The sequence below is a fragment of the Corylus avellana genome, chromosome 1, assembly GCF_965113065.1.
Source record: "Corylus avellana chromosome 1, dhCorAvel1.hap1.2, whole genome shotgun sequence".
Lineage (NCBI taxonomy): Eukaryota > Viridiplantae > Streptophyta > Magnoliopsida > Fagales > Betulaceae > Corylus > Corylus avellana.
In genome coordinates this window covers 3,506,810-3,528,389 of record NC_142490.1, presented here as the reverse complement: position 1 = coordinate 3,528,389, position 21,580 = coordinate 3,506,810, and the positions used below count along the sequence as shown (strand labels likewise).

At 34.9% G+C, this 21,580-nt stretch overlaps 1 protein-coding gene across 6 annotated transcripts; it reads right to left on the bottom strand.

Annotated features, from left to right (window-relative positions):
• Positions 1 to 1,420: 1,420 nt before the first annotated feature.
• LOC132172657 (haloacid dehalogenase-like hydrolase family protein) lies at positions 1,421 to 20,833 on the bottom strand. Of its 6 annotated transcripts, none has more exons than XM_059584192.2 (29): positions 20,433 to 20,833; positions 19,501 to 19,601; positions 19,291 to 19,347; positions 19,104 to 19,198; positions 18,339 to 18,438; positions 17,025 to 17,083; positions 16,705 to 16,829; positions 16,237 to 16,378; positions 14,605 to 14,692; positions 14,368 to 14,446; positions 14,077 to 14,137; positions 13,873 to 13,948; positions 13,673 to 13,783; positions 12,983 to 13,078; positions 12,277 to 12,399; positions 11,136 to 11,333; positions 10,604 to 10,708; positions 10,032 to 10,096; positions 8,779 to 8,872; positions 8,384 to 8,541; positions 8,138 to 8,187; positions 7,918 to 8,039; positions 7,637 to 7,744; positions 5,475 to 5,567; positions 4,751 to 4,787; positions 3,263 to 3,510; positions 2,940 to 3,089; positions 2,107 to 2,294; positions 1,421 to 1,464 (listed from the first exon to the last, which is right to left on the bottom strand). In XM_059584192.2, the coding sequence occupies exons 1-28, from the start codon at positions 20,791 to 20,793 to the stop codon at positions 2,130 to 2,132; spliced, it is 3,267 nt and encodes a 1,088-aa protein (XP_059440175.2). In that variant the 5' UTR covers positions 20,794 to 20,833; the 3' UTR covers positions 1,421 to 1,464; positions 2,107 to 2,129. The 6 variants fall into 6 exon arrangements, with proteins under 6 accessions (XP_059440175.2, XP_059440174.2, XP_059440173.2 ...); XM_059584191.2 differs by lacking the exon at positions 1,421 to 1,464 and adding an exon at positions 1,659 to 1,866; XM_059584190.2 differs by lacking the exon at positions 1,421 to 1,464 and having other exon boundaries at positions 1,959 to 2,294.
• Positions 20,834 to 21,580: the final 747 nt, after the last annotated feature.

Here is a 21,580-nt window from a genome sequence, read left to right as displayed (position 1 = left end):
ATGTCACAAGGAGTCAATCCAGTCTTATTAAATAGATTAACATTTAGGTCCCAACAGAAAAAACAAAGATTACTTGCCCCCTCCCCTAAAATTGAAAAGATTAAATACTCTCTCTCTCTCTCTCTCTCTCTCTCTCTCTTTCAAAAATCTATGAGCATTTATGGCCTCTAAATGCAACAATTTTTAAAGTTATCTTGGTCAGGAAATGAGATTTACTCTTTTCTTTTTCATATATATATTCAATGCAGGAGAGGGGGAAAAGGAGAAAATGAGATTTACTCTAGAATGTGATATTGAATGATTTAATACCATTGCAAATTCTTGCCTCACAGATTTTTAAAGTGATCTTAGTAAAGAAATGAAGTTTACCCTAAGGATATGTTAAATAAATTGCAGTTCCATTCTCTCTCATAGATTTTCTGCTCTGAATTTTTGATTGTTATGTTGTAGCAGATCAGGTCGGTTACATGCAGGTTCAGATTCTGAAGTTATCTAAGTCAGAAAGTAAGATTTACTTGTAATTATAATAATGGAAAAGTCCTAAGCAATTTGGCTTCTCTGATTGACCACATAATTCTAACGCACGTTCCAATGAAGTTCTTACTTATCTTTTCTCTTAACCACTTTCTATGAAGAAACCAATTAGGTTCTATTTGGTCTCCTAAACCAATTAAAATATTTCTTAAGAAAACTTAACTGAAGCTCAAATAGCTGGACAGAATGTATTAGTTAAAACCCGTGATTATACACGACAAACGACTGTGATTAGTTTCGGTGCATTGCTCCCTAACATGGGTTTTTGAATTAAATATGCATTGTTTGCCACTCACTTTCTTTAATTATACTTTCTCCTTCTACTAATAATAATTTATGAATTCATGAGTTTGACATGCAAACCATCTCTTAGATTTTTAAATTGTTAAGTTGTTGCTGACTCTTTCATTATGCAGAAGAATTTCAGAAAATGAACAGGAGTCATTAATCTTCTTCCATTAGTCAGTCCTAACAGATTCATGCTCCTATTAATCTTCACACCGCTTGATTGCACAGTTACAAATTTTCTCCATGCCTGAACACACTAATTCCCACCATGTTCAACAGATCAGGAACAAACCAGTACTCACATGGTGCATTGCACCAAGTAGTTAGACAAAAATGTTGGAAAGAAGATAAACATGAGATTTGGTGGAACAAACGCGTTTTATGTTGTCAATTTCTTAATTATTATAATGCATTAATGTCTAAAACACATATTTATTACTCTCACATAATTTTATTGGAGTTAAAGATTGTCTCTATCTAATACTTTATTTCTTTGCTAAGCATTTAGGGGGCTAATCTACTCCTCTGTATTAAGAAAACTAAATAACTCCAAATAATTGACCACATTGTCATCATTTAATCATTTGAAGACAAGTGCGCACGAGTGTGTGTCTTGGTTAGCAATCCATCCCTTGCTTATCCCTGTGACAATGATGATGGTGACTAATATTTAATTAATGATAACAACAACAATAATTATATGAATATATACAATGGAGATTGACACCTGAAGGAAGCTAATGGAAGGCCTTAAACAAAATATGGCATATTGTTAATTTGAGACATCATTAGGATAAAATCAATATACAGGCCTGCAACAGACCTGGGGAGGGCTTGTACACTTCAAAGATATATTCTCGAAAATTGACTGGTTGACTAGAATTAGCTGCTCTTGTCATCCATTTGATATCAATGTTCATAATCAGTATATACGGTTACTGGTAGAAACGGTCAAAATAATTTAATTCTTACCTCACTGCATGGAACTTCTCTTCTTCTTAAGTTAAATAAACTCCAGGAATTTTTCAATATGATTTGAGAAATCTGAAGTAATTCAAGTGTCAAAGAAAACTATGAATTATGTTTGCCCAACATGTTATTTCATAAAAGAAAAGCACTATAAAGAAGTACTGGAAAATTATTTTATTCATTTTGTTCCTCTATCATTATACTGATTTCTATAACTCTGGTCAAAGAATAACAAAAAATTATTACGGCTGCATCTGATCGAATATCATGTTTTCATGAAAATAAAAATGAGCCAAAAGTAGTAAGGGATCTTACAACATGTATACATGGTATTTGGGTTAGCGGGCAATTGGTAGCTGTAAGGTGCTTGTTGGAGTTTTGGGCTTCACAACATATGCAAGTGTGATTTCTGCTGGGGCAGAGTCTGGAATTTCCTCTTGGAAGGGTACCTCAAATAACAGAGATTGGTACAGACAGACCTCATCTTCCTTGCAATAGTAAACCTGTGAAGACAAGCCACAGTATTTCATACACAAAATTGACAAATTGTGAGCTCAACCTGGAATTTGTTTCTTTGTAATTTTTTAATGCTTCTCTCTTTATTGCTATTTCTACAATAATAAACCTGCATTTTGTTGGAACTAATTAGAGCAGATAGACATAATGATTTAAAAATCTCTATCATCTAATTATCGAGTTTCTAATGCTCTGGCCAAATATATTCTGTGAAACAAATGGGGGCATAGAAAGGCCTAAAGAAAACAGTTTTTTTTTTTTTTTTTCGTTTTCTATGTCGCTCTTGGAAGATTCTACTTGGCTTTTGATAGCTAAGCTTCATCTTATTTTTAGAGGGCAATTGGTCCAGGACTTCAACTTCCATCTATAATCTTTAATGTCAACCTCTTTTGACGTTCTTGTGTTTGTTTTTAGCAAAAGAACAAGGATATGAAGCCACATAAGATGCATAATGAGTGAAACACCACAAGGTAAAGGTAAAGGCCCCTGAAACCAGAATCATGAACTCTATGGTGCTACACGCAGCTGCAATTACTAGGAAGTAGAATTGTCAGAAGAACAAGGTTGAATTGAAATAGTTCAAATAGTTATTTCTTTGCGGACAAAGTTTACAACCCGAAAATGAGGCTTACCTTGCAATTTATTCTGCCCATTGAAGGTGAGGGAGAAGATCTCCTGAAATGAAGTACTGCAGATCCTTCTGGACTAAGAAATCCATCCAAGGGATCAATAACCATTGAATTTTCAGGTTCACTTTCAACACTAAATTTACTGCGTGCTTCCTGCATTACAATTTATGAGGTAGTAAATTATGGAATATAAAAGTGAACAAACACAGAAAGGATCATTTTACCCTATTGAAATGTGAATACATAAATAAAAATGAGATGTTATTAGAGAGTTGAACCTATGTATGTATATCAGAGAGAGAGAGACAGCGAGAAGGGTGGGGAACCTTTGAGAAATGGTACTCTTCAGGTAACATAATCTTAAGAGCCAAGTTTCCCTCATTGGACGAAACACCATCAACAGTAATGGTCTGTGTGTCAGGTGATGATCGTCTCCTAAGGCGCTTTAAAGATCGAGATTTTGATACAGGAGGCTTAACACCTTTCAGCTCTAAAGTAAGGAGTTCAGGTTCTTCCTTGTTCAAGTCTAGATATCTAATTACGCTGTTGTTTGTATCAGCTATGAGAAATCTTCCTGCAGCATGACAAAAAATACCTTCAACATAAGCTTGTTATTAATTTTCAAGTCACAAGAATTGAAGCCCAATTTCCTATTTGTTTATTAATATAATTCTCTCCACCGGCCATGCATCTAAGGATAGCAGATGATTGGAAAAGTTTTGTTCAACAGTGGTTGATTTGAAAAAACTGGTCCACATTAGTTGGAACTGTCCATATTTGGTTGCAAGAAAAAAAAAATTGTGGTTTAAGATTTATTCTATGCATGGTGGCATTTCCAAAATATGTTAGATGATAAGGTATTGAAATTCAGCAATTTTTTTGGAGAAAATTTAAACATTACAAAGCACAATAACCATTTCAGGTAATTGGATGCTAAAGGGAGAAATAAACAACAAAAATATGAGTGTATCATTACAACAAAGACAATGGCAATGAACACTTGAGCTTTATATGGTTAGGCATTCTCTGTGTCTCTGAGAGGTAAATACATTTTATGAACATCACTAGTATTAAATGGGTTTCATTGAGAATCAAAGTTCAGTCGGGGGGAAAAAGATGGGAGATAGGATAAGAAAGTAACTATTTGACCTAAATACAATGTAAAATTCCTTAATCACATCACAAAGTCTGAGTGCTATTCGATAGTAGTTGAGTATAGTAGATTCTATTTTCATGCTTTTCAGATGAGTAATGCTAGAAGTTGAACTAGAGTCCTCTCAAATATGATATGGCTTTTAAAATTACCAATAGATCAAAATTTAATGATGATCATTTCATTATTGAACTCTAGTCTTCCTTCTAGCATTACTCCTCAAATAACTGGGAGAAAAACCATACATTACTATTTTCTGAATTCCTCCTATGATCACTACTCTTGTAATGTCTATGTTCTTGGGCATAGCATGAAAGAGATACGTTTTCCAAGCTCTCTGTAAGGAGAAAGCAAAAGCTGCATATACTTATGACAGCAGATGATATTTATTTCAAACCAATCAAGCTTGTGCTACAATATGATTATGACATTCAATAACAGTTAAGCTAGTTATCTAACGACAGAATTATTGATGATTCAGTAAAACATGGATCTACTTGTCGGAGGAAGTACAGCTCAATCCAACCAACACAACTTCCTTTACAACAAATGAAAGGAGGAAACCAATTAGAATGTTGACAAGATTTTGTAATATCACAGGTGTATTACAATGTTATGGCAAACAAATTATTTTTGGCATACTAATAGGTATGAGAATCACCATTTTCTGCTTCAATGATTCCTGATGGCTCTGAGAGCTGCAAGAACAAATAAATGCATTAAAAAGTGACATTGTAGGCTACAATGTGAAGCGGAAATTCAGTAATTTAGCTTATACAGTTGAAACAAGCTTTTCCCTCCTAAGTAGCTGAGCAATTAATAAATTAAAAAGGTTATTGATTGACTGGGATCGAGATTCCCCAGAATTTTTAGGGTGTTCTACTTAGTAGATTTTTTTCATATCTCAACCAATGGTTTGGAATTTAATGGTTGAGATTTTGTCATTGTTAAATTACCAGTTGTCCCAAAAGCTTTAGCTGATAGGAAGAGATAAATTTAATTGCTTAATCATTACTTTAACATTTATCACCTCAACAGTTACCACATTTATCCATATTTTGGCTGTGACAACCGTTGATATGGAAAAATCTCAACAATTAAATTCCAAACCATTGGTTGAGATCTGAAGAATTCTACTCAATAGAATACCCTAAAAATTCTAGGGAATCCTAAACAGATTGACTGCATCTGGTATTCCCTATCCTAGATAAATGCTTACTCTTTCATATGTTCCTTGTTTGTGTAGATACGCAATAAATATGAACATACACATCAAGATGCAATCTATATCGAACTTCTGGGATAATGAGTTCATACAAAATGATATAGACTAGGTTCTGTAGCATTGCTGTTGAAGAATTTTCATCAAATAAGAATAAAAGTACCTGAGCTGTCAGGGCTGTTCCATCCTTGAAACCAGCTTTCCCTGTCCCTGCTAAGGTACTGACTCTTTTACTAGCTGGATCTAGCTTCTTGATCTGAAGTTTAGGTAACAAGAAAATGTAGTTTAACCAAAGCAGTGGAGCACCTTGAGAAATGCATTGCAACTATTCTAAAATGAACAGTATGTGATGCAACTATAGGAGATCAAGTTGGAGATAAGAACTATTTTTAATAACCATCCAAAAGAGTAGAAGTTTGTGTACATCATTTGAATAAAATCCAGACCATAGAAATTTCCTTTATAGTAAAAGGGAACTAAGTGACAAGTTCAGTATGTGCCAATGAGAATCACCTAGTGGCGCCATTCAACCTTGTGACTTATATTACTTTGAATCTATTACTTTGTACAAGATTTTATAAAATATAATTGACCATTAAAATTGTTTTTCGTATAACATGTCAAGATTCAGGATACAAGTAAATTAGTCAAAGGTTAATATTTGGTCTTTGTATAATCTGGAAGTATTTCAACGGGTACCCTAAGTGAAATTGAAGAATGCACATGGAATATTGAATCCTAACATTAATAGGTAGCTATATAATTGGCTAGTTAACAACAACATTATTGAACGATATGAGGAACCAACCGAATGTCTTCTGAGCACAATAGGAGGTATGGAGCAATATTTTCAGATTAGACATACATTCATGAATGGGTAGCTATGTAATTGGCTGTTTAACAGCAACATTAGAGCTTGTTTAGTTTGTGGAATAGACATTCGGAATGGAATGTCTATTCTTTTGGAATAGCCATTATTTTGTTTGGTAGCACACCATTTCAAGGAATAGCTATTCCTCTAAAAGAGGAGAGGAATAGCTATTCCTTCATGAATAAACAATGTTTTCCAAAAAAAAAACACACACACATTAATTTTTTTTTTTTTTAGAAAAAGAAAAAACTAAAACGTAATGAAATTGTGGGTGGCCGGCCACCCCTTGACAAAGCCCTGGGGATGGAAAAGAAGGTTCTCTTAGCATCACCCTCTGAAAAATCAAGCACCACCATGGCCATGGAAGATGACCTGTCCAAAACCCATGACAACTGCTACTTCCCTGGGTGCTGAAAAGATGCCAATTGCAATTGCAAGATTTGATTGGCCAACATCAATGCCACCCTTGACCTCATGCCCATTAGCTGCTTGGAAAGCTCATTCACGAAGTTCTCCACTTCTTCTCGACCTGACCACGACGTAGAGCGCACTCCAATCTCGTTCAATTCTTTGATCTTGTCCACGCCTAGATCGAATCCTAATTGGCTATCAGCAGCCTCTCCGGTTATCATATCCAATGCAAGATTGAATTTGGACGAGAAGATGGGGAAGAGTGAGGGAGAGTTGGGCCTGAGTGGTTGTTTTTTAAAATTGGTGTTTGGTTTGTGTTTGATTTTTATGGCAGAGTTCGGGTTTTCTTGTGGGGTTCCTGAGATTTTACAATGCGTTTCGAATTTGATACTCAGGAGTGGTCTTTTCCACCGCCAAAGCACCTTAGGGGTCGACCATGAGGGGCTTCAAGGGTGGTGTAACCACCCCCAAGGCTCTATTATGGGTGGCCGGCCACCCAAGCTCTTGGGTGGTCAGCACCCACATTTTTTTTTTTTTTTAAGAAAATTGGGTATTGTAGTAATTTTGGTTCCATTCTAGTGAGACCATCTCTGTTGTCACCAAATTAAGAAATACGAATAGTTATTCCATTCCCAGTAATAGCTATTATTTTTTCTAATGGAATAGCCATTCTGCATACCAAACGGCCCTTAATATGAGTGACAAGAAGAAGAGTCCTACTGCCATCTGAGCAAAGTAGGAAGGATGGAGCAATGAGTATACACACATGCATACATGAATAGGTAGCTATATAAGTGATTGTTTAACAGCAATCTTAATATGAGCGATAGGAAGAACAGCCTACTGTCTACTAAGCACAATAAGAGGGATCAGGCAATATTTTCAGAGTACGTAGATTTATACACACACCCACACACACATATATGTATATATATTTATTCAAAGTTGAAATCAGCTAAGACAGTTAATTGAAGTCCTCAAAAGTGCGTAGTGAATGTTAGAGCAAGCATATTTCTAAAGCATCTTCATCATGATCTAAATACCTTGTGATTATAGCTATCTGCTATATAAATGTTTCCATCCTTTGCACATAGGACACCCAATGGATGTTGAAGAAGTACTTCAGACCCTATTCCGTCATGGTCTCCAAACTGCAAAGGTTAAACATCACACGACTTATTAGAAGGAAATAGATAAAATAAAATGTTAGAATCTGAACAAGAAAATTTAAGATTTGTTTTTACTGTGTACAAGGAGTACATAAATAAAAACAATACTATCTGTCAATTATGAAACTAATTACTTAATTGTAAAACAAAATTACCTTGAATAAATTGTCTGAGAACACAGGATCACCACCAGCTAGCAATCTTGATCCTCCAGTTTTTAGATCAAGTGCTCGAATGGAGCTACTCTCACTATCCGCAATATAAATCACCATCAAATCTACAAACATGCAACAGAGTGAACTTTCATGATAACAGATGAAAGTACAAAATAGTATTTTAAATGGTGTTTGAAGTTCTTTCAGGTTAAAATATTACCAGGAGATAGTGAAAGTCCAGAAGGTTGTGCGAATGATGTGCTTGTAGAGCTATCTCAATAATAAAACATAAAAATTATCAATGTCTATCTACCATGAAAACACTCAAGAAAATTATAATAAAATGTAAGGATGAGTTTTATGGTTGCCAATTAGGGTCTAATACAATCTAATTACCTATTGACATATATATATATATATATATATATATATATATATATATATATATATGAACAAAAGCCAATACCTAGATCCATTCAAGTTTCTTTCATAACCATCACCACTGAATGCTCTAGTAACTCCATCTAATGTATTATGTTCCCAGATCTGGTGCTGGCCAGCCATGGCAATGTAAATTTTCTCATTGACTGGCTCAAAGCAGACATCCCATGGAGAGTTGAGAAGCTGGAAGAATATACTAAAGATTTCAAAAAGTATAGAGAGATATTTGTCCAGAAAATTTATATATTAAATTTAATAATTCTAAAAATTTAGATTACTCGTTCAACAAGATTTTTATTAACATTTGTGCACCCAGCTTGATGAAGCATAATTATATAGCATATACAAGAAGCCTATTTTTTGGTTTAAACTACTGTGATCTAGAACTAGATCCTCAAATTTCACCTTTTGGAATCTTACCTGATTGGTTCCTTTTTCTCCCCCTCTGTAGTCAGAACCTTTGGATCCATTTCCAGCAAGAGTACGCACTGTCTCACTGACAAAATCAATCTCCCTACAATGATGATGGTTAAAAATTTTAGAAACTCATTCGTAAAGGTTACTACAAACACTATTAGTGTGATTTCCCTGTTTCCATGCTAAAGGTAAATGAATTAGGATTCACTCCACTCCTAGTTGGGACAAGATGGAATACGTGTGGGAAATAGAAGAAGAATAGTTACTTCAAATTTTACCTTGTGCAGAAAAGTAGGGAGCGAAACATAATTACAAAGGTTCAAAACTTTTATAGTTTCTGTTTACCATTTATTCTGGTAGAGTAGATTATTTTCTAAATTTTAGTTCCATTCTTTCCTTTCCTTCCTTGTTCTGCCTCAAATATCTAAGTTTCAGCACAATTCAATCATTGCTAAATCATCAGTTGTCCCAAAAGTTTAAGATAATAGGAAATAATGAATTTAATCATTTAATAACATTCCCTCTCACAAGTTAGATTAGATAACACATGAAATATTTTAATTGAAATGGGGTAAACTATAGAGTTAGTGTTTAAATCCAGCACCACTGCTCTAATATTACGTTAAATCGTCAGTGCTCCCAAAAGCTTAAGCTAGTAAGAATTAGTGAATTTCATCATTTAATTAAATATTCTAACAGGATTTATAGTCCATTGGGATATTTCATATGTTGTCAAGCATAAAAAATAATATTTTCTTTTTACCTCCATCCGTTCTTGCGGTCATTTCTCTAACTTGCTTCTTATGAAACATCAATGTTAGGGATGATTGTGCTACTTGGATTATGGATCTGTGCAGTCAAACTTTTGTACTTAAAATCATAGTTCTATTTTCCATGACGGACGCAAATAAAAGAATTGCTCCATTATCAAATTAGCATAGATCATTTCCACAGTCTCAAACATCTTAGGCATTAAATACAGATTTTGAGTTTCAGACATTTTTGAAGCACAAGCAGCTAGAAATCATAAGTTTTTCAATTCTTGTACATGTTTCTTGTATGGCGACCCGTAATTATCACAGAAGATCTATCGCACCGATTTAAAAGAATGAAAACAGAAGCATATGAACTTTACTTGAGGAAGCAATAATCAACTTAAAACAATGGCATTGAGAAGATACAACCATTTTAATAGCTGGAAAGACCACCAGCAACCACTTAAGCACTCAAGGGATAGTTCTGAAGTCACCACATACCTCAAAGCATGGTTGTCAGTATCCGCGACATAAAGGCGATTTTTCTTTGCATTGTAAGCTAAGCCCTAAAGAAGCAACAACTAAAATGTTACTGTTCATACAGGCAATAGTGAACACATGACATGGGATGACAAACCCCAGAACGCATTCAGCCCTTCATTTAATGGGATGACAAACCTCAGAACACATTCAGCCATTTGTAAATGAAGGGAAGTAACAAGATTAATAACCTATTGAATATGTTGGATGGTCAACACAACAGATTTAAAAAAAATTACTCCATCCGTCTTAAATTGAGTGTCTTGGTTTGAGTGGCATGATGTTGAATGAAGAAGAAAAAGTATACGCAATTAAAAAATAAAATAAAAAAAGTATACCAGTTTTACTAAAATATCTGAAGTGGGCATGATTTTTAATGTCTCTTTATTCTTTTTCTTTTTAATTGATGAGGGAATATAAAGGTATAAATGTTTTGACATTTTGGAAGTTGACACTCATTTTGGGATACCTCAAAAAGGAAAGCATGATACTCAATTCAGGATGGCTGAGTAAGATATTAACTTAATTCTCACCTGAGGGTGGTTAAAGATGGCATCATCAAAGTTACCATCACGTAAACCTTCCTCTCCTGTGGTCCCAATTTGGACAAGAAAATTCCCATCAAGGTCGGTTACCACCTGAACTCCAAATGTGACAAGATCGCTAAATAACAATCTGAGTACATCAAAACATGTTCACATTCCATTTGTGATCTGTCATAAAGGATTAAGGATAAAGGAATTCACATGTACTATTGTTCTTAAAAGTTTGACATGCATTAATGGACCTGTCACTTAAAAGTTTAAGTTTTCAAGACAATCAGTTCTCTAACATGGTATTTGAGTCTGGTTATCTATAAGGTCTTTGTTTGAAATATTGGTGACCCTATGCTGGTAAGCTCTTTCTGTTCAGGCTTGTTGGACAGCCTTGCTGTGACGCAGAGGGATCTTAGTGTTTGATATGCTTGATATACTTTTCTTTACATTTTAAGACCAGACAAAAAGTACACTTCTTTAAGTGTGTGTGTGCATGTGTGCATGTTTGAGAGAGAGAAAGAGAACCCACTATGCGGTTATGGTTACTATCTGAAATGAAGAGCCTGTTGTTAAGGGCATCGATGGCTAGCTTTCCAGGAAACTTCAATGGAGATGTAAATAAGCGAGGATCATTATTTTTCTCTAAACTCAATGGAATTGGTGTGTTGTACAAGATCTTCTTTCTGCCATAAAACAGAAGAGCTGCCTCCACTAAGTCGTCAAGATCCTTCAAAATGAAACAAAAGAAAAAGACTTAGTTTTCTTATTTGATGACCATTTAATGAGTAAGGGTAAGAAAATAGAACCATAAAGTACAATAACCAGCTGTACACAAGTATGAAATATCTTCTTAAAAAAATGTTATTTGATGTTGTCGGTAAGATACCACAAAGAAGATAATTTATTCAATGTAAGGACATTTTAAATGATATTACAAATTTAATTAATGGGAATGAGATCATATATGAGGAAAAAAAGTCACTTCTGCAGCAGAATTGGATTTAAAATAACATCACAACAACAGAGAAACTATGACAGTTGCTCTCAACTGCATTGATTTTCACAAAGGCCGCATCGGATAGGAGGAATTCCTTTAAAGGCTTGTTTGGGTGTGCGTCTGAGGAGCTTAAAAGTGCGTTTAAAACTCAAAAAGCCCGTTTGAAGAAAAGTACTCATTTAGTAAAAACAATTGAAAGTGCTTTTAAGGGTCTAAAAAGCTTAAAAATGGCAAAAATGTACTTTTGACAAAAGCTTAAAAATGAGGCTTTTATCAAAAAGTGTCTTTTGATTTAAAAGCTCTATTTCTCAAATACAATCTCAAACATGCTCTAAAAGGAAAAGTATGTATTTGACGTAGATCTCTCTATCAATGGTGTATCTTTAAAGTTCTTTGACAAGCAGGTATTAATTTGCCTTCATCTCCCAAGTTCTTGCACCATTTAAAAGTTTCAAATTTTCCCCCTTTTGGTTTTACTTCTTTCCCATCCATTGGTATGAGAGTCTTCCAATTAAGAAGATTAGTTAAACACGTGCAGACAAGCACATGGAGTGCCACACTTAAACACCATATGGAATTGACACTGTTAAGACAAAACCATAATGCACTTACTAAAGAATACAAGTCTGCTTTTATCATCTCCATAACAAAATTTAGAGGTGGTCATCAGTACCTGTCGATGGCCTTCGCCTGATATTTGTGCAAGGAGTTTACCATTGGGGCCGACAATAGCAAAAGTTGGCCATGAGTTTACACCTAGCTCTCGCCATAGATACATATCTCCATCATTGACAACCTAAATTGTAAAAAGAATCAGAAAATATCAAACAATATAGGGAGCTTTTCCATGTAACAGAAGACGTGATATTCCAGTTTGATTAAGAGCATCATATTGGAAATATCATTCACCACTTCCATACATGAAGTGGTGAAATTTCAAAGATTTTAAAGATTACTACAATAACAATGTAAGATAAGTATGAAAAAGGACATTTTTTTGTCTCACAATGAAAGTAGAATGTAAGGAACACCATGTTCATCAGCATGGGAACAAGTAAAACAGAAAGCACACTGTGCAACTACATTTTGATAAATGTAAAATGTAACCAAAAGCCTAAATTTTGTGAATTTTTTAAAATTGCATTAAGCATATGTGCAACCAAAATCAGGGTATCTCACAGATTGCGGAAAATCAGACAGTCCCAAGGACAGATTTCTGGTAGATATCAGTTTAAAGAAGTCTAAACTTCATAAGCTGAACGAATGGAAGATTGGAAGTGTTTTGCTGAAGCAAAAAAATGTACCCTAGTTCCAAAACACCCTATATACTTTGAAAGATCAAACCTCTGCTCATACTAAGTGCTAAACAATAAGCTTACTGGGTGAGTGATGCCATAGCGTAACACAGCATTGCGAATGGCTTCTAAATCTTTCTCATTGTCAAACTTTGCAGAGTGTACTCCCACAACTGTGAACTGCACAAGCATGAGCATATATAAAACAATCACTTAATGGTCAATTTTTGTGGTTGCTTTCTGTCAAGGCCAAAAAACATAAGTCAAAATTAGCTACCGCAGAGAGAGAGAGAGAGAGAGAGAGAGAGAGAGATTTGCCCATGGAATGTATCAATTAACTTATAGTTGGTACTTTTTGTTAAATTCACCTCGCTATTTTAGTTTATGTTTACAATTTATAGATTCATAAAGCTTTTGTTATAAGATTGTATTGTAGTTCAAGATAAATATTGATGCTGTATGTTCAATCCATATATATGTACAATCTAAATAAGTAAATTTCTATATGCATGGGCACACCACCGAAAGGTAGATAATGCTAATTTCAAGTAGAAGCAAGTCTCTCTCTTCTTAGAGATAAAGCAATGGTGTCTCAAATGACCTAAGAGAGCAATCACATTCACCATAGAAGAGAGAAAATAAAATAAAATACTGAAGCTCATCAGACTCTATTCAATTAGTCATGAGCACTTTGATAAAAGCAGAAGCTAATATCATGTGAAATTTGAGCCTGCCAACAGATTTAAATCTGTAAAATAAAAGAGAAGGATATACCGGCATATCCTTGTATTTTTTCTCCAAAAACTCAAGATCAGGCAACACATGCATACAATTTATGCAACAATAGGTCCAAAAATCCAGCAGAACCACTTTTCCTTTCAAATCCTGCCAAAAAAATATATATATATGAAAACCAAAGCTAAAGCCACACTAATATTAGTATCACTAAAAAAAATAAAGTTAAAAGACTTTACCCTGCGAAACTGAAGGGGAGCCGTATTCAGCCAATCGAGTTTAGGTGGAAATTCTGGCACAGTTCGAGAAGTTCCCCTTACATAGTTATAGATGATTCACTTTTAATTTTATGGAAGGTAATAGTAACAAACTGAGTAGACAAAAATGAAGAGAGATACAATGTAAAAGTACATCCTAGAAAGGAGAAGTGGGCAAATACTTACCTGGTTTCTAGATCAGATATATAGTTCACAAATTGTTGGATTCTGCCGTTCCTTGATTCACCTATAACCAATAAAGTGCATAAGTATTCCATTCTTACTTCAGCAGTAACTATGAAAGAAACAGATACAAAAAGATAATACAATCAAGAGAACCATAGTTCTCTAGACTAAATAATTCGTAATTTAGATAAAACCATGAAAGAACAAAAACTAGAGAACAGGAATGCAAGCCAAGAAAAACAAAGTGCAGCTTTTGGGTATGTTACATGACATGTATCAGTAGTTCAAAACCTTTATTCAGTTCAAAAGATGGCTGGTCAACTCCAAATAACAAATTCCAAATAGCTTTTGGGGATGTATATTGCATTGCCTGCAAAAGCACGAAAGGTTTATTTATTTTTATTAAATAAACTAAAATAGTATGCAAAGAACAATGGCCTAGGGAAAGATTGCAATGGTGAGATTCAACATTAATATAAAATATGCAAATATATTCTCTCGTATTCATTTCTATCAAGTTACTTATACCTTCCAGTTTGCAATGGTAAAGATGAGACAAGAAATTGCAATCCCCAAACTTCCATATCTGAAAATATCTCGCCGAGAACCCTGCAACCTGTTCATAAATTATTTCTCCAGCCCCAAGCTAAAGTTGCTCAAAAAATAAGCTGTTGGTTCTGTTGGAAAAGGAAACTGGAAAAGAAATATTCTTATGTTGATGGATGACACCACTCACAGATGAGATTGTAAGAACAATAAGCTGTCTAGTAAATAGGATTACATGCATTGAATTCCAGCTTTTGAGGAAAATTACAGGCCAAAAATGACTGAAATTAGATGTTTTTCATCAATTTGGAAAAGATACATATATCCAATACTAATTAATATAACCATCAGAAATATACGAGTACAAGACTTACAAAGATTGTTTACAAACTTATAGCCAGCTCAACATAATGAGATTCATATTGTACTGCTCTTTCTTGTTCACCAATTAATACCCCAATGATCCTCACCTTTGTTGTTTGTTTGATATCACACATCGACTCTTCAACTTACTTCCCACCTATCCACACAATGTTTTTGAATTTACGCATTCTGGACTTCACACCACGATGTGCTAAAGAATCAAAATTATCCTTGTGGCTTTATGGGACTGCCTCTAAAAGGTATATCTATGAAACATTGATAGATGTGAAAACAATCTCTTTGGTTTTTCATTTGTCACACTCACAAAAATATCTTTTCTATCAAGCATTGTGAACTTCTCTTTTTTATAAACTTTCAAAGCCTTTTAAGTTCTGATACTTTTCTCTTAAAACTCTAAAAAATATTCAGAAAAGTCTGTTGCTAGTTGTGAGTGTATATTGTATCTATAGAACGCTTTGAAAAACCCTAAAACAGTGTGCCATTTTCGAAATTGTGTTGTGCCATTCTAATGGCTTATTGGCATCTGGAGCACTCGGTTATAAGACACCATCTTGGTTCAAATATCAAATATGCTTCAACTGCCCTTCAAACAGATCATATATGAACTCTATTTTTTGGTCCATGTTTGAATGGGCTGTCAATTGTGCTTCAACCGACTCAATCTGTCTATCCAAATATGAGCAACACTTTCGAACAGAGCTTCAAACGTGCTCCAACTGATCTAATCCATCCCTTTTACTTGGATTCTCCGTTTGAACAAGATTCTTACCATTCAAATGTGAATAGGAAGTTTTGCAATAAATCCTTTTAGTTAAAAAAACTTCACTTTTCACAACTTGTATAACCCTAGGTAAAGTGTAATCCATGCTAACATCCTAGCTAAAATTATAGAAGATCCCCTTTAAGTTTAAAATGGTATCTTTAATATACTTTGAATAAATATTCAGTAAGCTACAACAGACTTAGATCAAGTTTTTTTGTCTCACAGTAGATGCTAACAGAATATGAACTTAATATTTTTCAGCTATCCAAAGGTTTGATGTAACAGGTCCCAATAGTTTAGATTAACGTTGACTGAGCTCAGTTGGGAATTTCAATTTCAGTTCTGCTGCATTTTGTCAAGTCGAGTATAATTGTCATCTCTCCATTTCTCTTGCAAACCAGATTTTTTGGCAAAAAGTATAAAGATCCAAAATAAATTGTAAGTGATAACATAAGTAGATATAGAACCTGTCTAACCCCCCAATGGAAAAATTTCCACCATTGGTAGCATCCCTGTTTTGAATTGACCCATTATCTGTCCTTTCTGTGAGAACTGAAGGAGAGGTTTGTGCAGAAGTAGAAAGATACTGATTTTCCTGCTTCGTCTCATCTGCAATGGCATGCCTTCATGAGTCATCGTGAGGCAGAAACTATAGATAGTTCACTATATACACCCCCCACCCAAAAAAAAAACAAAAACAAAAAGTTTGCTACGAGAACAGTATTATAACCACTAAATGTAAGGTTTAGCATCACATAATTGGTATAGAAAGGTGCACTTATCAATAAAGGAGTAAATTCCAATACATAGGATACCAATTACAAAAAATTGGGTCTTACTTATAGTTCTTAAAACATGGCACTAAGTATAGCTCAGCAGTCTACATTAATGATGGTACAAAATGACATTTGCAGCGTACTCTCAGGACTACATACTATAGCCATCAGAGCCACCACTGAGAATATCATCAAGTGAAATATTCCCTATCTCATTTCGGATAAGGGATGGACCAGCAGTCTTTAGAATTTCTTCTGACAACGTAGTTTTCACAGCTATACATCTGCAAGCACCAAAAAGAAGATTAACATTAACATTTTTACCAAATAAATATATGGCCTAGTGGTTGCAAAGAGACAAAACAAACAATAATTAGGCACATGGTAGACCAACTCAAAGTCAATAAATTGAGACATTGAAAAATATTTATTTACACTTGATTTGAACACATAAAAACACATAATATTAACACAGTTACCTCATTTGAGCAGCTTTGGCAGCTTGAACTCCTGCTAGTGCATCTTCAATAACAATACACTAGCAAAATAGAGGCATAAAATTATTTATTTTATATAACAGTGATTGGTTGGAAAAATATTACAAGGGACAATTTCATCCATGGAAAATTATGCTGACAAACTCTCAGTCATAGTATGGTGAAGAGAAATTGGGAAAAAAATTTAGATGTAAAAATTAAATGAGAATGAACATATAGGAACAATCTTTAATATTTAGTCCATGGCAAAAGCTGAAGAAGCCAATTCTTTCTTAGAAACTTTGTGAGACATTCAAGGAAATCATCATTTATATAAACTATCCAAGTATTTGTCTAATAATGTGCAAGTGTGCTTATCAGTGACCTTTCCACCTCTCCTTGTCTTAAGAAATAAATTTTGTCTTCCAGAAAAGCATATGTTGAGTATACACGTGTAACTGTATAAAGGTTTGAGTGTCACCAAAGATGTCATAAGTGAGAGTGATTACTATAATATTATTGGGCCCCAACCCATGGGTTTAAACTTTTGGATTAGGTGGTGTCTCAACATGCTATATTATGGGCCCACTAAAAGACTCTCCAATATATCAATCTCTCTTACAAGTGGTATTAGAGTCAGTGATAGTGTGCGGTATGGTGGAATGACGTAGGCACATGCAAGGGTCCTTGGAGTAGGGACAAAGGTAAGGTTTGAGTATGGACAAGGATCTTTGGAGTAAGTTCAAAGGTTCATGGTACGGGCACAAACAAGAGTCCCTGGAGTAGGGACAAAGGTACAAGGTGCAAGTATGAACAATCTGGAAAAAAAGGCAAAAAGGTTCATGGCATAGGCACAAACAAGAGCCCCTAGAGTATAGACAAATGTGCATGGCACAGGCAAACCCAAATAGTCCAGAAGTAATTTTGGAGAGGGCCAATAAAATTGATAAAAAGCTTCCGTTTGAGGGGAGTGTAGTAATGTGGTAATAGACTCACACGTGAGGGGGAAATTGTTGAGTATACACGTGTTAGTATAGAAAAGTTTGAGTTCCACGAAAGATGTTAGAAATGCGAGTGATTGGCCCAAACCCATAGGCTTAAGCTTTTAAGTTGAGTGGTGTCTCAACATATTAAATTATGGGTTCACTAAAAGACTCCCCAATGAATCAATCTCCTTAACAGTATAGCTAAAATATAACAGAGAAATTACGTAGCAATAATCACAAATTCATTACATCCACTATCTGAAGTCAATGAAGACGTTATCTAGAAAACATGTCTCCAAAGATAATCAACATGCAGAATCTGTCAGTATACCTCAATTGGGGGCACATTTAAAATCTTTGATGCAGCAAAGAAAATATCAGGAGCAGGTTTCAAATTCTCAAAAGCATCTGCTGACACAATAGCGTCAAACCTGAAAGGAGGTTAACAAAATAATTAGAACAAAAAGTCTCATAAAGATGAAATTTACAGTCTACTCTCAAATATTTGGGTGAAATCTACAGTTCAACTATGGGTTTAGACTAATCTGATTCCTAGAAACATACTCATTCCCAGCACCCAATAACACCAAGTTGCTTACTTGCATGTCCTCTTTGTCATGATTATATTCTACATCCTGTGTTGTACAATGTTTACTGTTCAACAACTGGGAAAACATTAGTATACATATTTGACATTTCCCAGTATGTTTACAATTACCTACAAACTACGTTCTTCTTTCCTTCTAAGGCTACACCCAGTTGTTAGACTCTCATGAGTTCAGTTCCATTTTGAACTAATCAGAAATTAACTCTATAAATTTGAACCTTTTTTTCTTTTTTTAGCAAGTATGTCTGAACCTTTATGAAACTATACATGATATTTATCGTTAAGGCTTCCACTCTTCAATGTTATTTGAGTTCAAGTCAAGTTTGAAGCTTAAGATATTCATCTTGGTGATCTAACTAGCAAAACATGTTAGTGTTCAGTGATTATTGCACCAACATATAAATAATTAAAAAGTAAAAATTGGTGACAATAATATGTACCACTATTACATAAATCTGAGAAACACAGCATGTGATTGGATTGGCTTACATTGACAACGGTAAACCGGCAGCAGCAAGATTCGCATCAACCTTGATACGATCAGCACTAGATGCAACAGCAACTTTAAGCCCTTTGCTTTTACACTGTTATGCAGCAGCAGTAAGTTATTTCATAACTAGATGCAGCAACAATGTAGTAACATCATGTGATCCATGATTTGTTGCCCCCCACATACCTGTGTAATGAGTTCAAGGGCTCCTGGAAATCCTATTCCTGAATTTGGTTTTGCATACTACAAAAAGTGCAAACTTTAGGTCTCAGTTGTTAGCATAGAATTTCTTACATTAGTGACTATTTGGTGACTGGGAGTAGCACCATCGTGACAAATTTTGTCATTGCATCATGTTTTTAACATAAGTTGTAGATAAAGATAGTAATCAATTACCTGATCTAAATATATCTCAAAGAACCGTTTTTTTGCAGCCTCGGGATTGAATCCCTCAACTCCCTTAACAGAAGCAACTCCTCCTAAAAAGTTTGCTTCACCTAGTAAAGGTTTTAAAAACAAAGGTGTTATTTCAAAAGTCTGCACATTAGTAAATCAGAATGGGGATTTATCACTTTCACTGCATGGCAGAAAGATCCAAAGTTTGAAAATTTGGGTTCTTTCAATTCCAACCCTCGTGATAAAACCCCAAAAGCATATTGGGCACAATTACCCACTTTGCCATGAAGAATGGGAAGAAGGTAACAACAGACGAAGCCATTTACCCACTTGCAATATTTCCCTCCAACAAATTATCACCAATACTAGGGCTTATTAGTAATTGTTAAATCTTCCACTTATCCCAAAAGCTTAAACTAGTAGTGTTGAATCACCATTTATTCCAAAAGTTTAAGCTGATAGAAAGAGGTAAATTGAATAATTTAATCAATGTTTTACACTTCTCCTCATGTGTGGCTCAAACTCTTTTTTAATAGGTGATGCTCAACATGTAAAATATTTAATTAAATAGGGATGAATTGTGGAGTCAGAGGTTCTGAGTTCAAACCATGATTCCGTCAATTCACCATCCATTTCAATTAAACTAACATTTAATTTATATTAACTCTTCCTTAATATATGAAATCCAACATGCGAAATATTTAATTGAAATGGGAAGTAAATGATGAAGACAGAGTTCGATATCAGAACTTCTGCTTTGATATTCTAATAGCGCCAAAACAAAAACATTCCTCACTAAAAAACACAGCAACACGGTATGAATAATTCACTAATCACATTCCCCACAGTTTTCGTCACAAATACAAATATAACTAACAATGTCGAACTACTACCCAATAAAAATGAATACAATTCAGATTTATATTCATTACCAGTTCCCATGAATGGCACAAAATCCTCGACAGTTACTTGGACCCCCATTTCGGCGAACACGTCGACGGCGGCCCTTCTTGAAGGCTCTTCGCTATTACACAACACTCCATCCATGTCAAACAACACGGCAGAAACCTTCCCCCACTTCCTCCCAGAAGACTCTTCTTCAACACTCTTCTCCTCAACCTTCAAACTCGCTCTCACCAACATTTTTCGAAGGCGTTTCGGCTGGCAATGGAGGAAATAGGCAGGGAGTGAACTGGGTTTTAGCCCTCTTGGGTTGGCAGAGAAGTGGGAGAGTGTGTTGGGGCGTGACAGAGAAGAGGGAGCTGAAAGTAGTTGTTTCAAGTTCATGGCCATGGCGATGGTGGCGGGTGATAAACTAAACTAACTGATTCTGTCTGTGAGTGGCGGGGAGGGTGGCTTGTTATATCGTCTTTCGCTGGGACGAAAGTACCCATCATGTTCTGTGAAATGTCTGTGCAGCTGAAGGTGGGTGTATTGTCCTTTTAAGGATTTCCGGGGGTAGTTTTTGAAGGAAATAAATGTTTTTTCAATTATGCAGATTTTTTTTTTTGTTTTTAATTACTGAGGTGTGCAAGAATTGGTCCATTATCCACTTGGTGACCACTCTTTCATACAGTTTCTTTGAAATTGGGTGCAAATTTTTTTTCTTTCTAAAATCCAGTTTATTAAAAGGGTTAAATACTCCAAACCCCCCTGGAGTTTGGTAACTTTATTTTTTTCTCCATGAGGTTTCATTTTTATCATAGGAGATACCTGTGGTTTTGATAAGTGACCAAATTAGTCCATCCGCTAGTTGACCGTTAGGACTTACACGTGGACCAATCAGACATCGACACGTGGCACATATATTAATTTTTAATTTTTTTTAAATTAAAATATATATATATATATATATATATATATATATATATATATATATATATATATATATATTTTAAAAAAAATTAAAAATTAAAAAAAAATGTATTTAAAAAAAAAAAAAAAAAAAAACAGAAACGGAAAACATTGGGGGTGGCCAGGCCACCCCCATCTGGCCGGATGGGGGTGGCCGAGCCACCCCTGGCTTGGGCTCCAAGGGGGTGGCCGAAGCCACCCCCTTTACCCACTGGGGGTGGCCGAA

What these genes read in the sequence shown, in the direction of transcription:
- LOC132172657 (XM_059584192.2), bottom strand. Translation starts at nt 20,793, where the DNA reads ATGGCCATGAACTTGAAACAACTACTTTCAGCTCCCTCTTCTCTGTCA. An exon ending in GAGAAAAAGGAACCAATCAG is followed by an intron (nt 8,542 to 8,778) that starts GTAAGATTCCAA and finishes ATATTCTTCCAG; the next exon opens with CTTCTCAACTCTCCATGGGA. An exon ending in AATCATTGAAGCAGAAAATG is followed by an intron (nt 3,511 to 4,750) that starts GTGATTCTCATA and finishes GTCATGCTGCAG; the next exon opens with GAAGATTTCTCATAGCTGAT.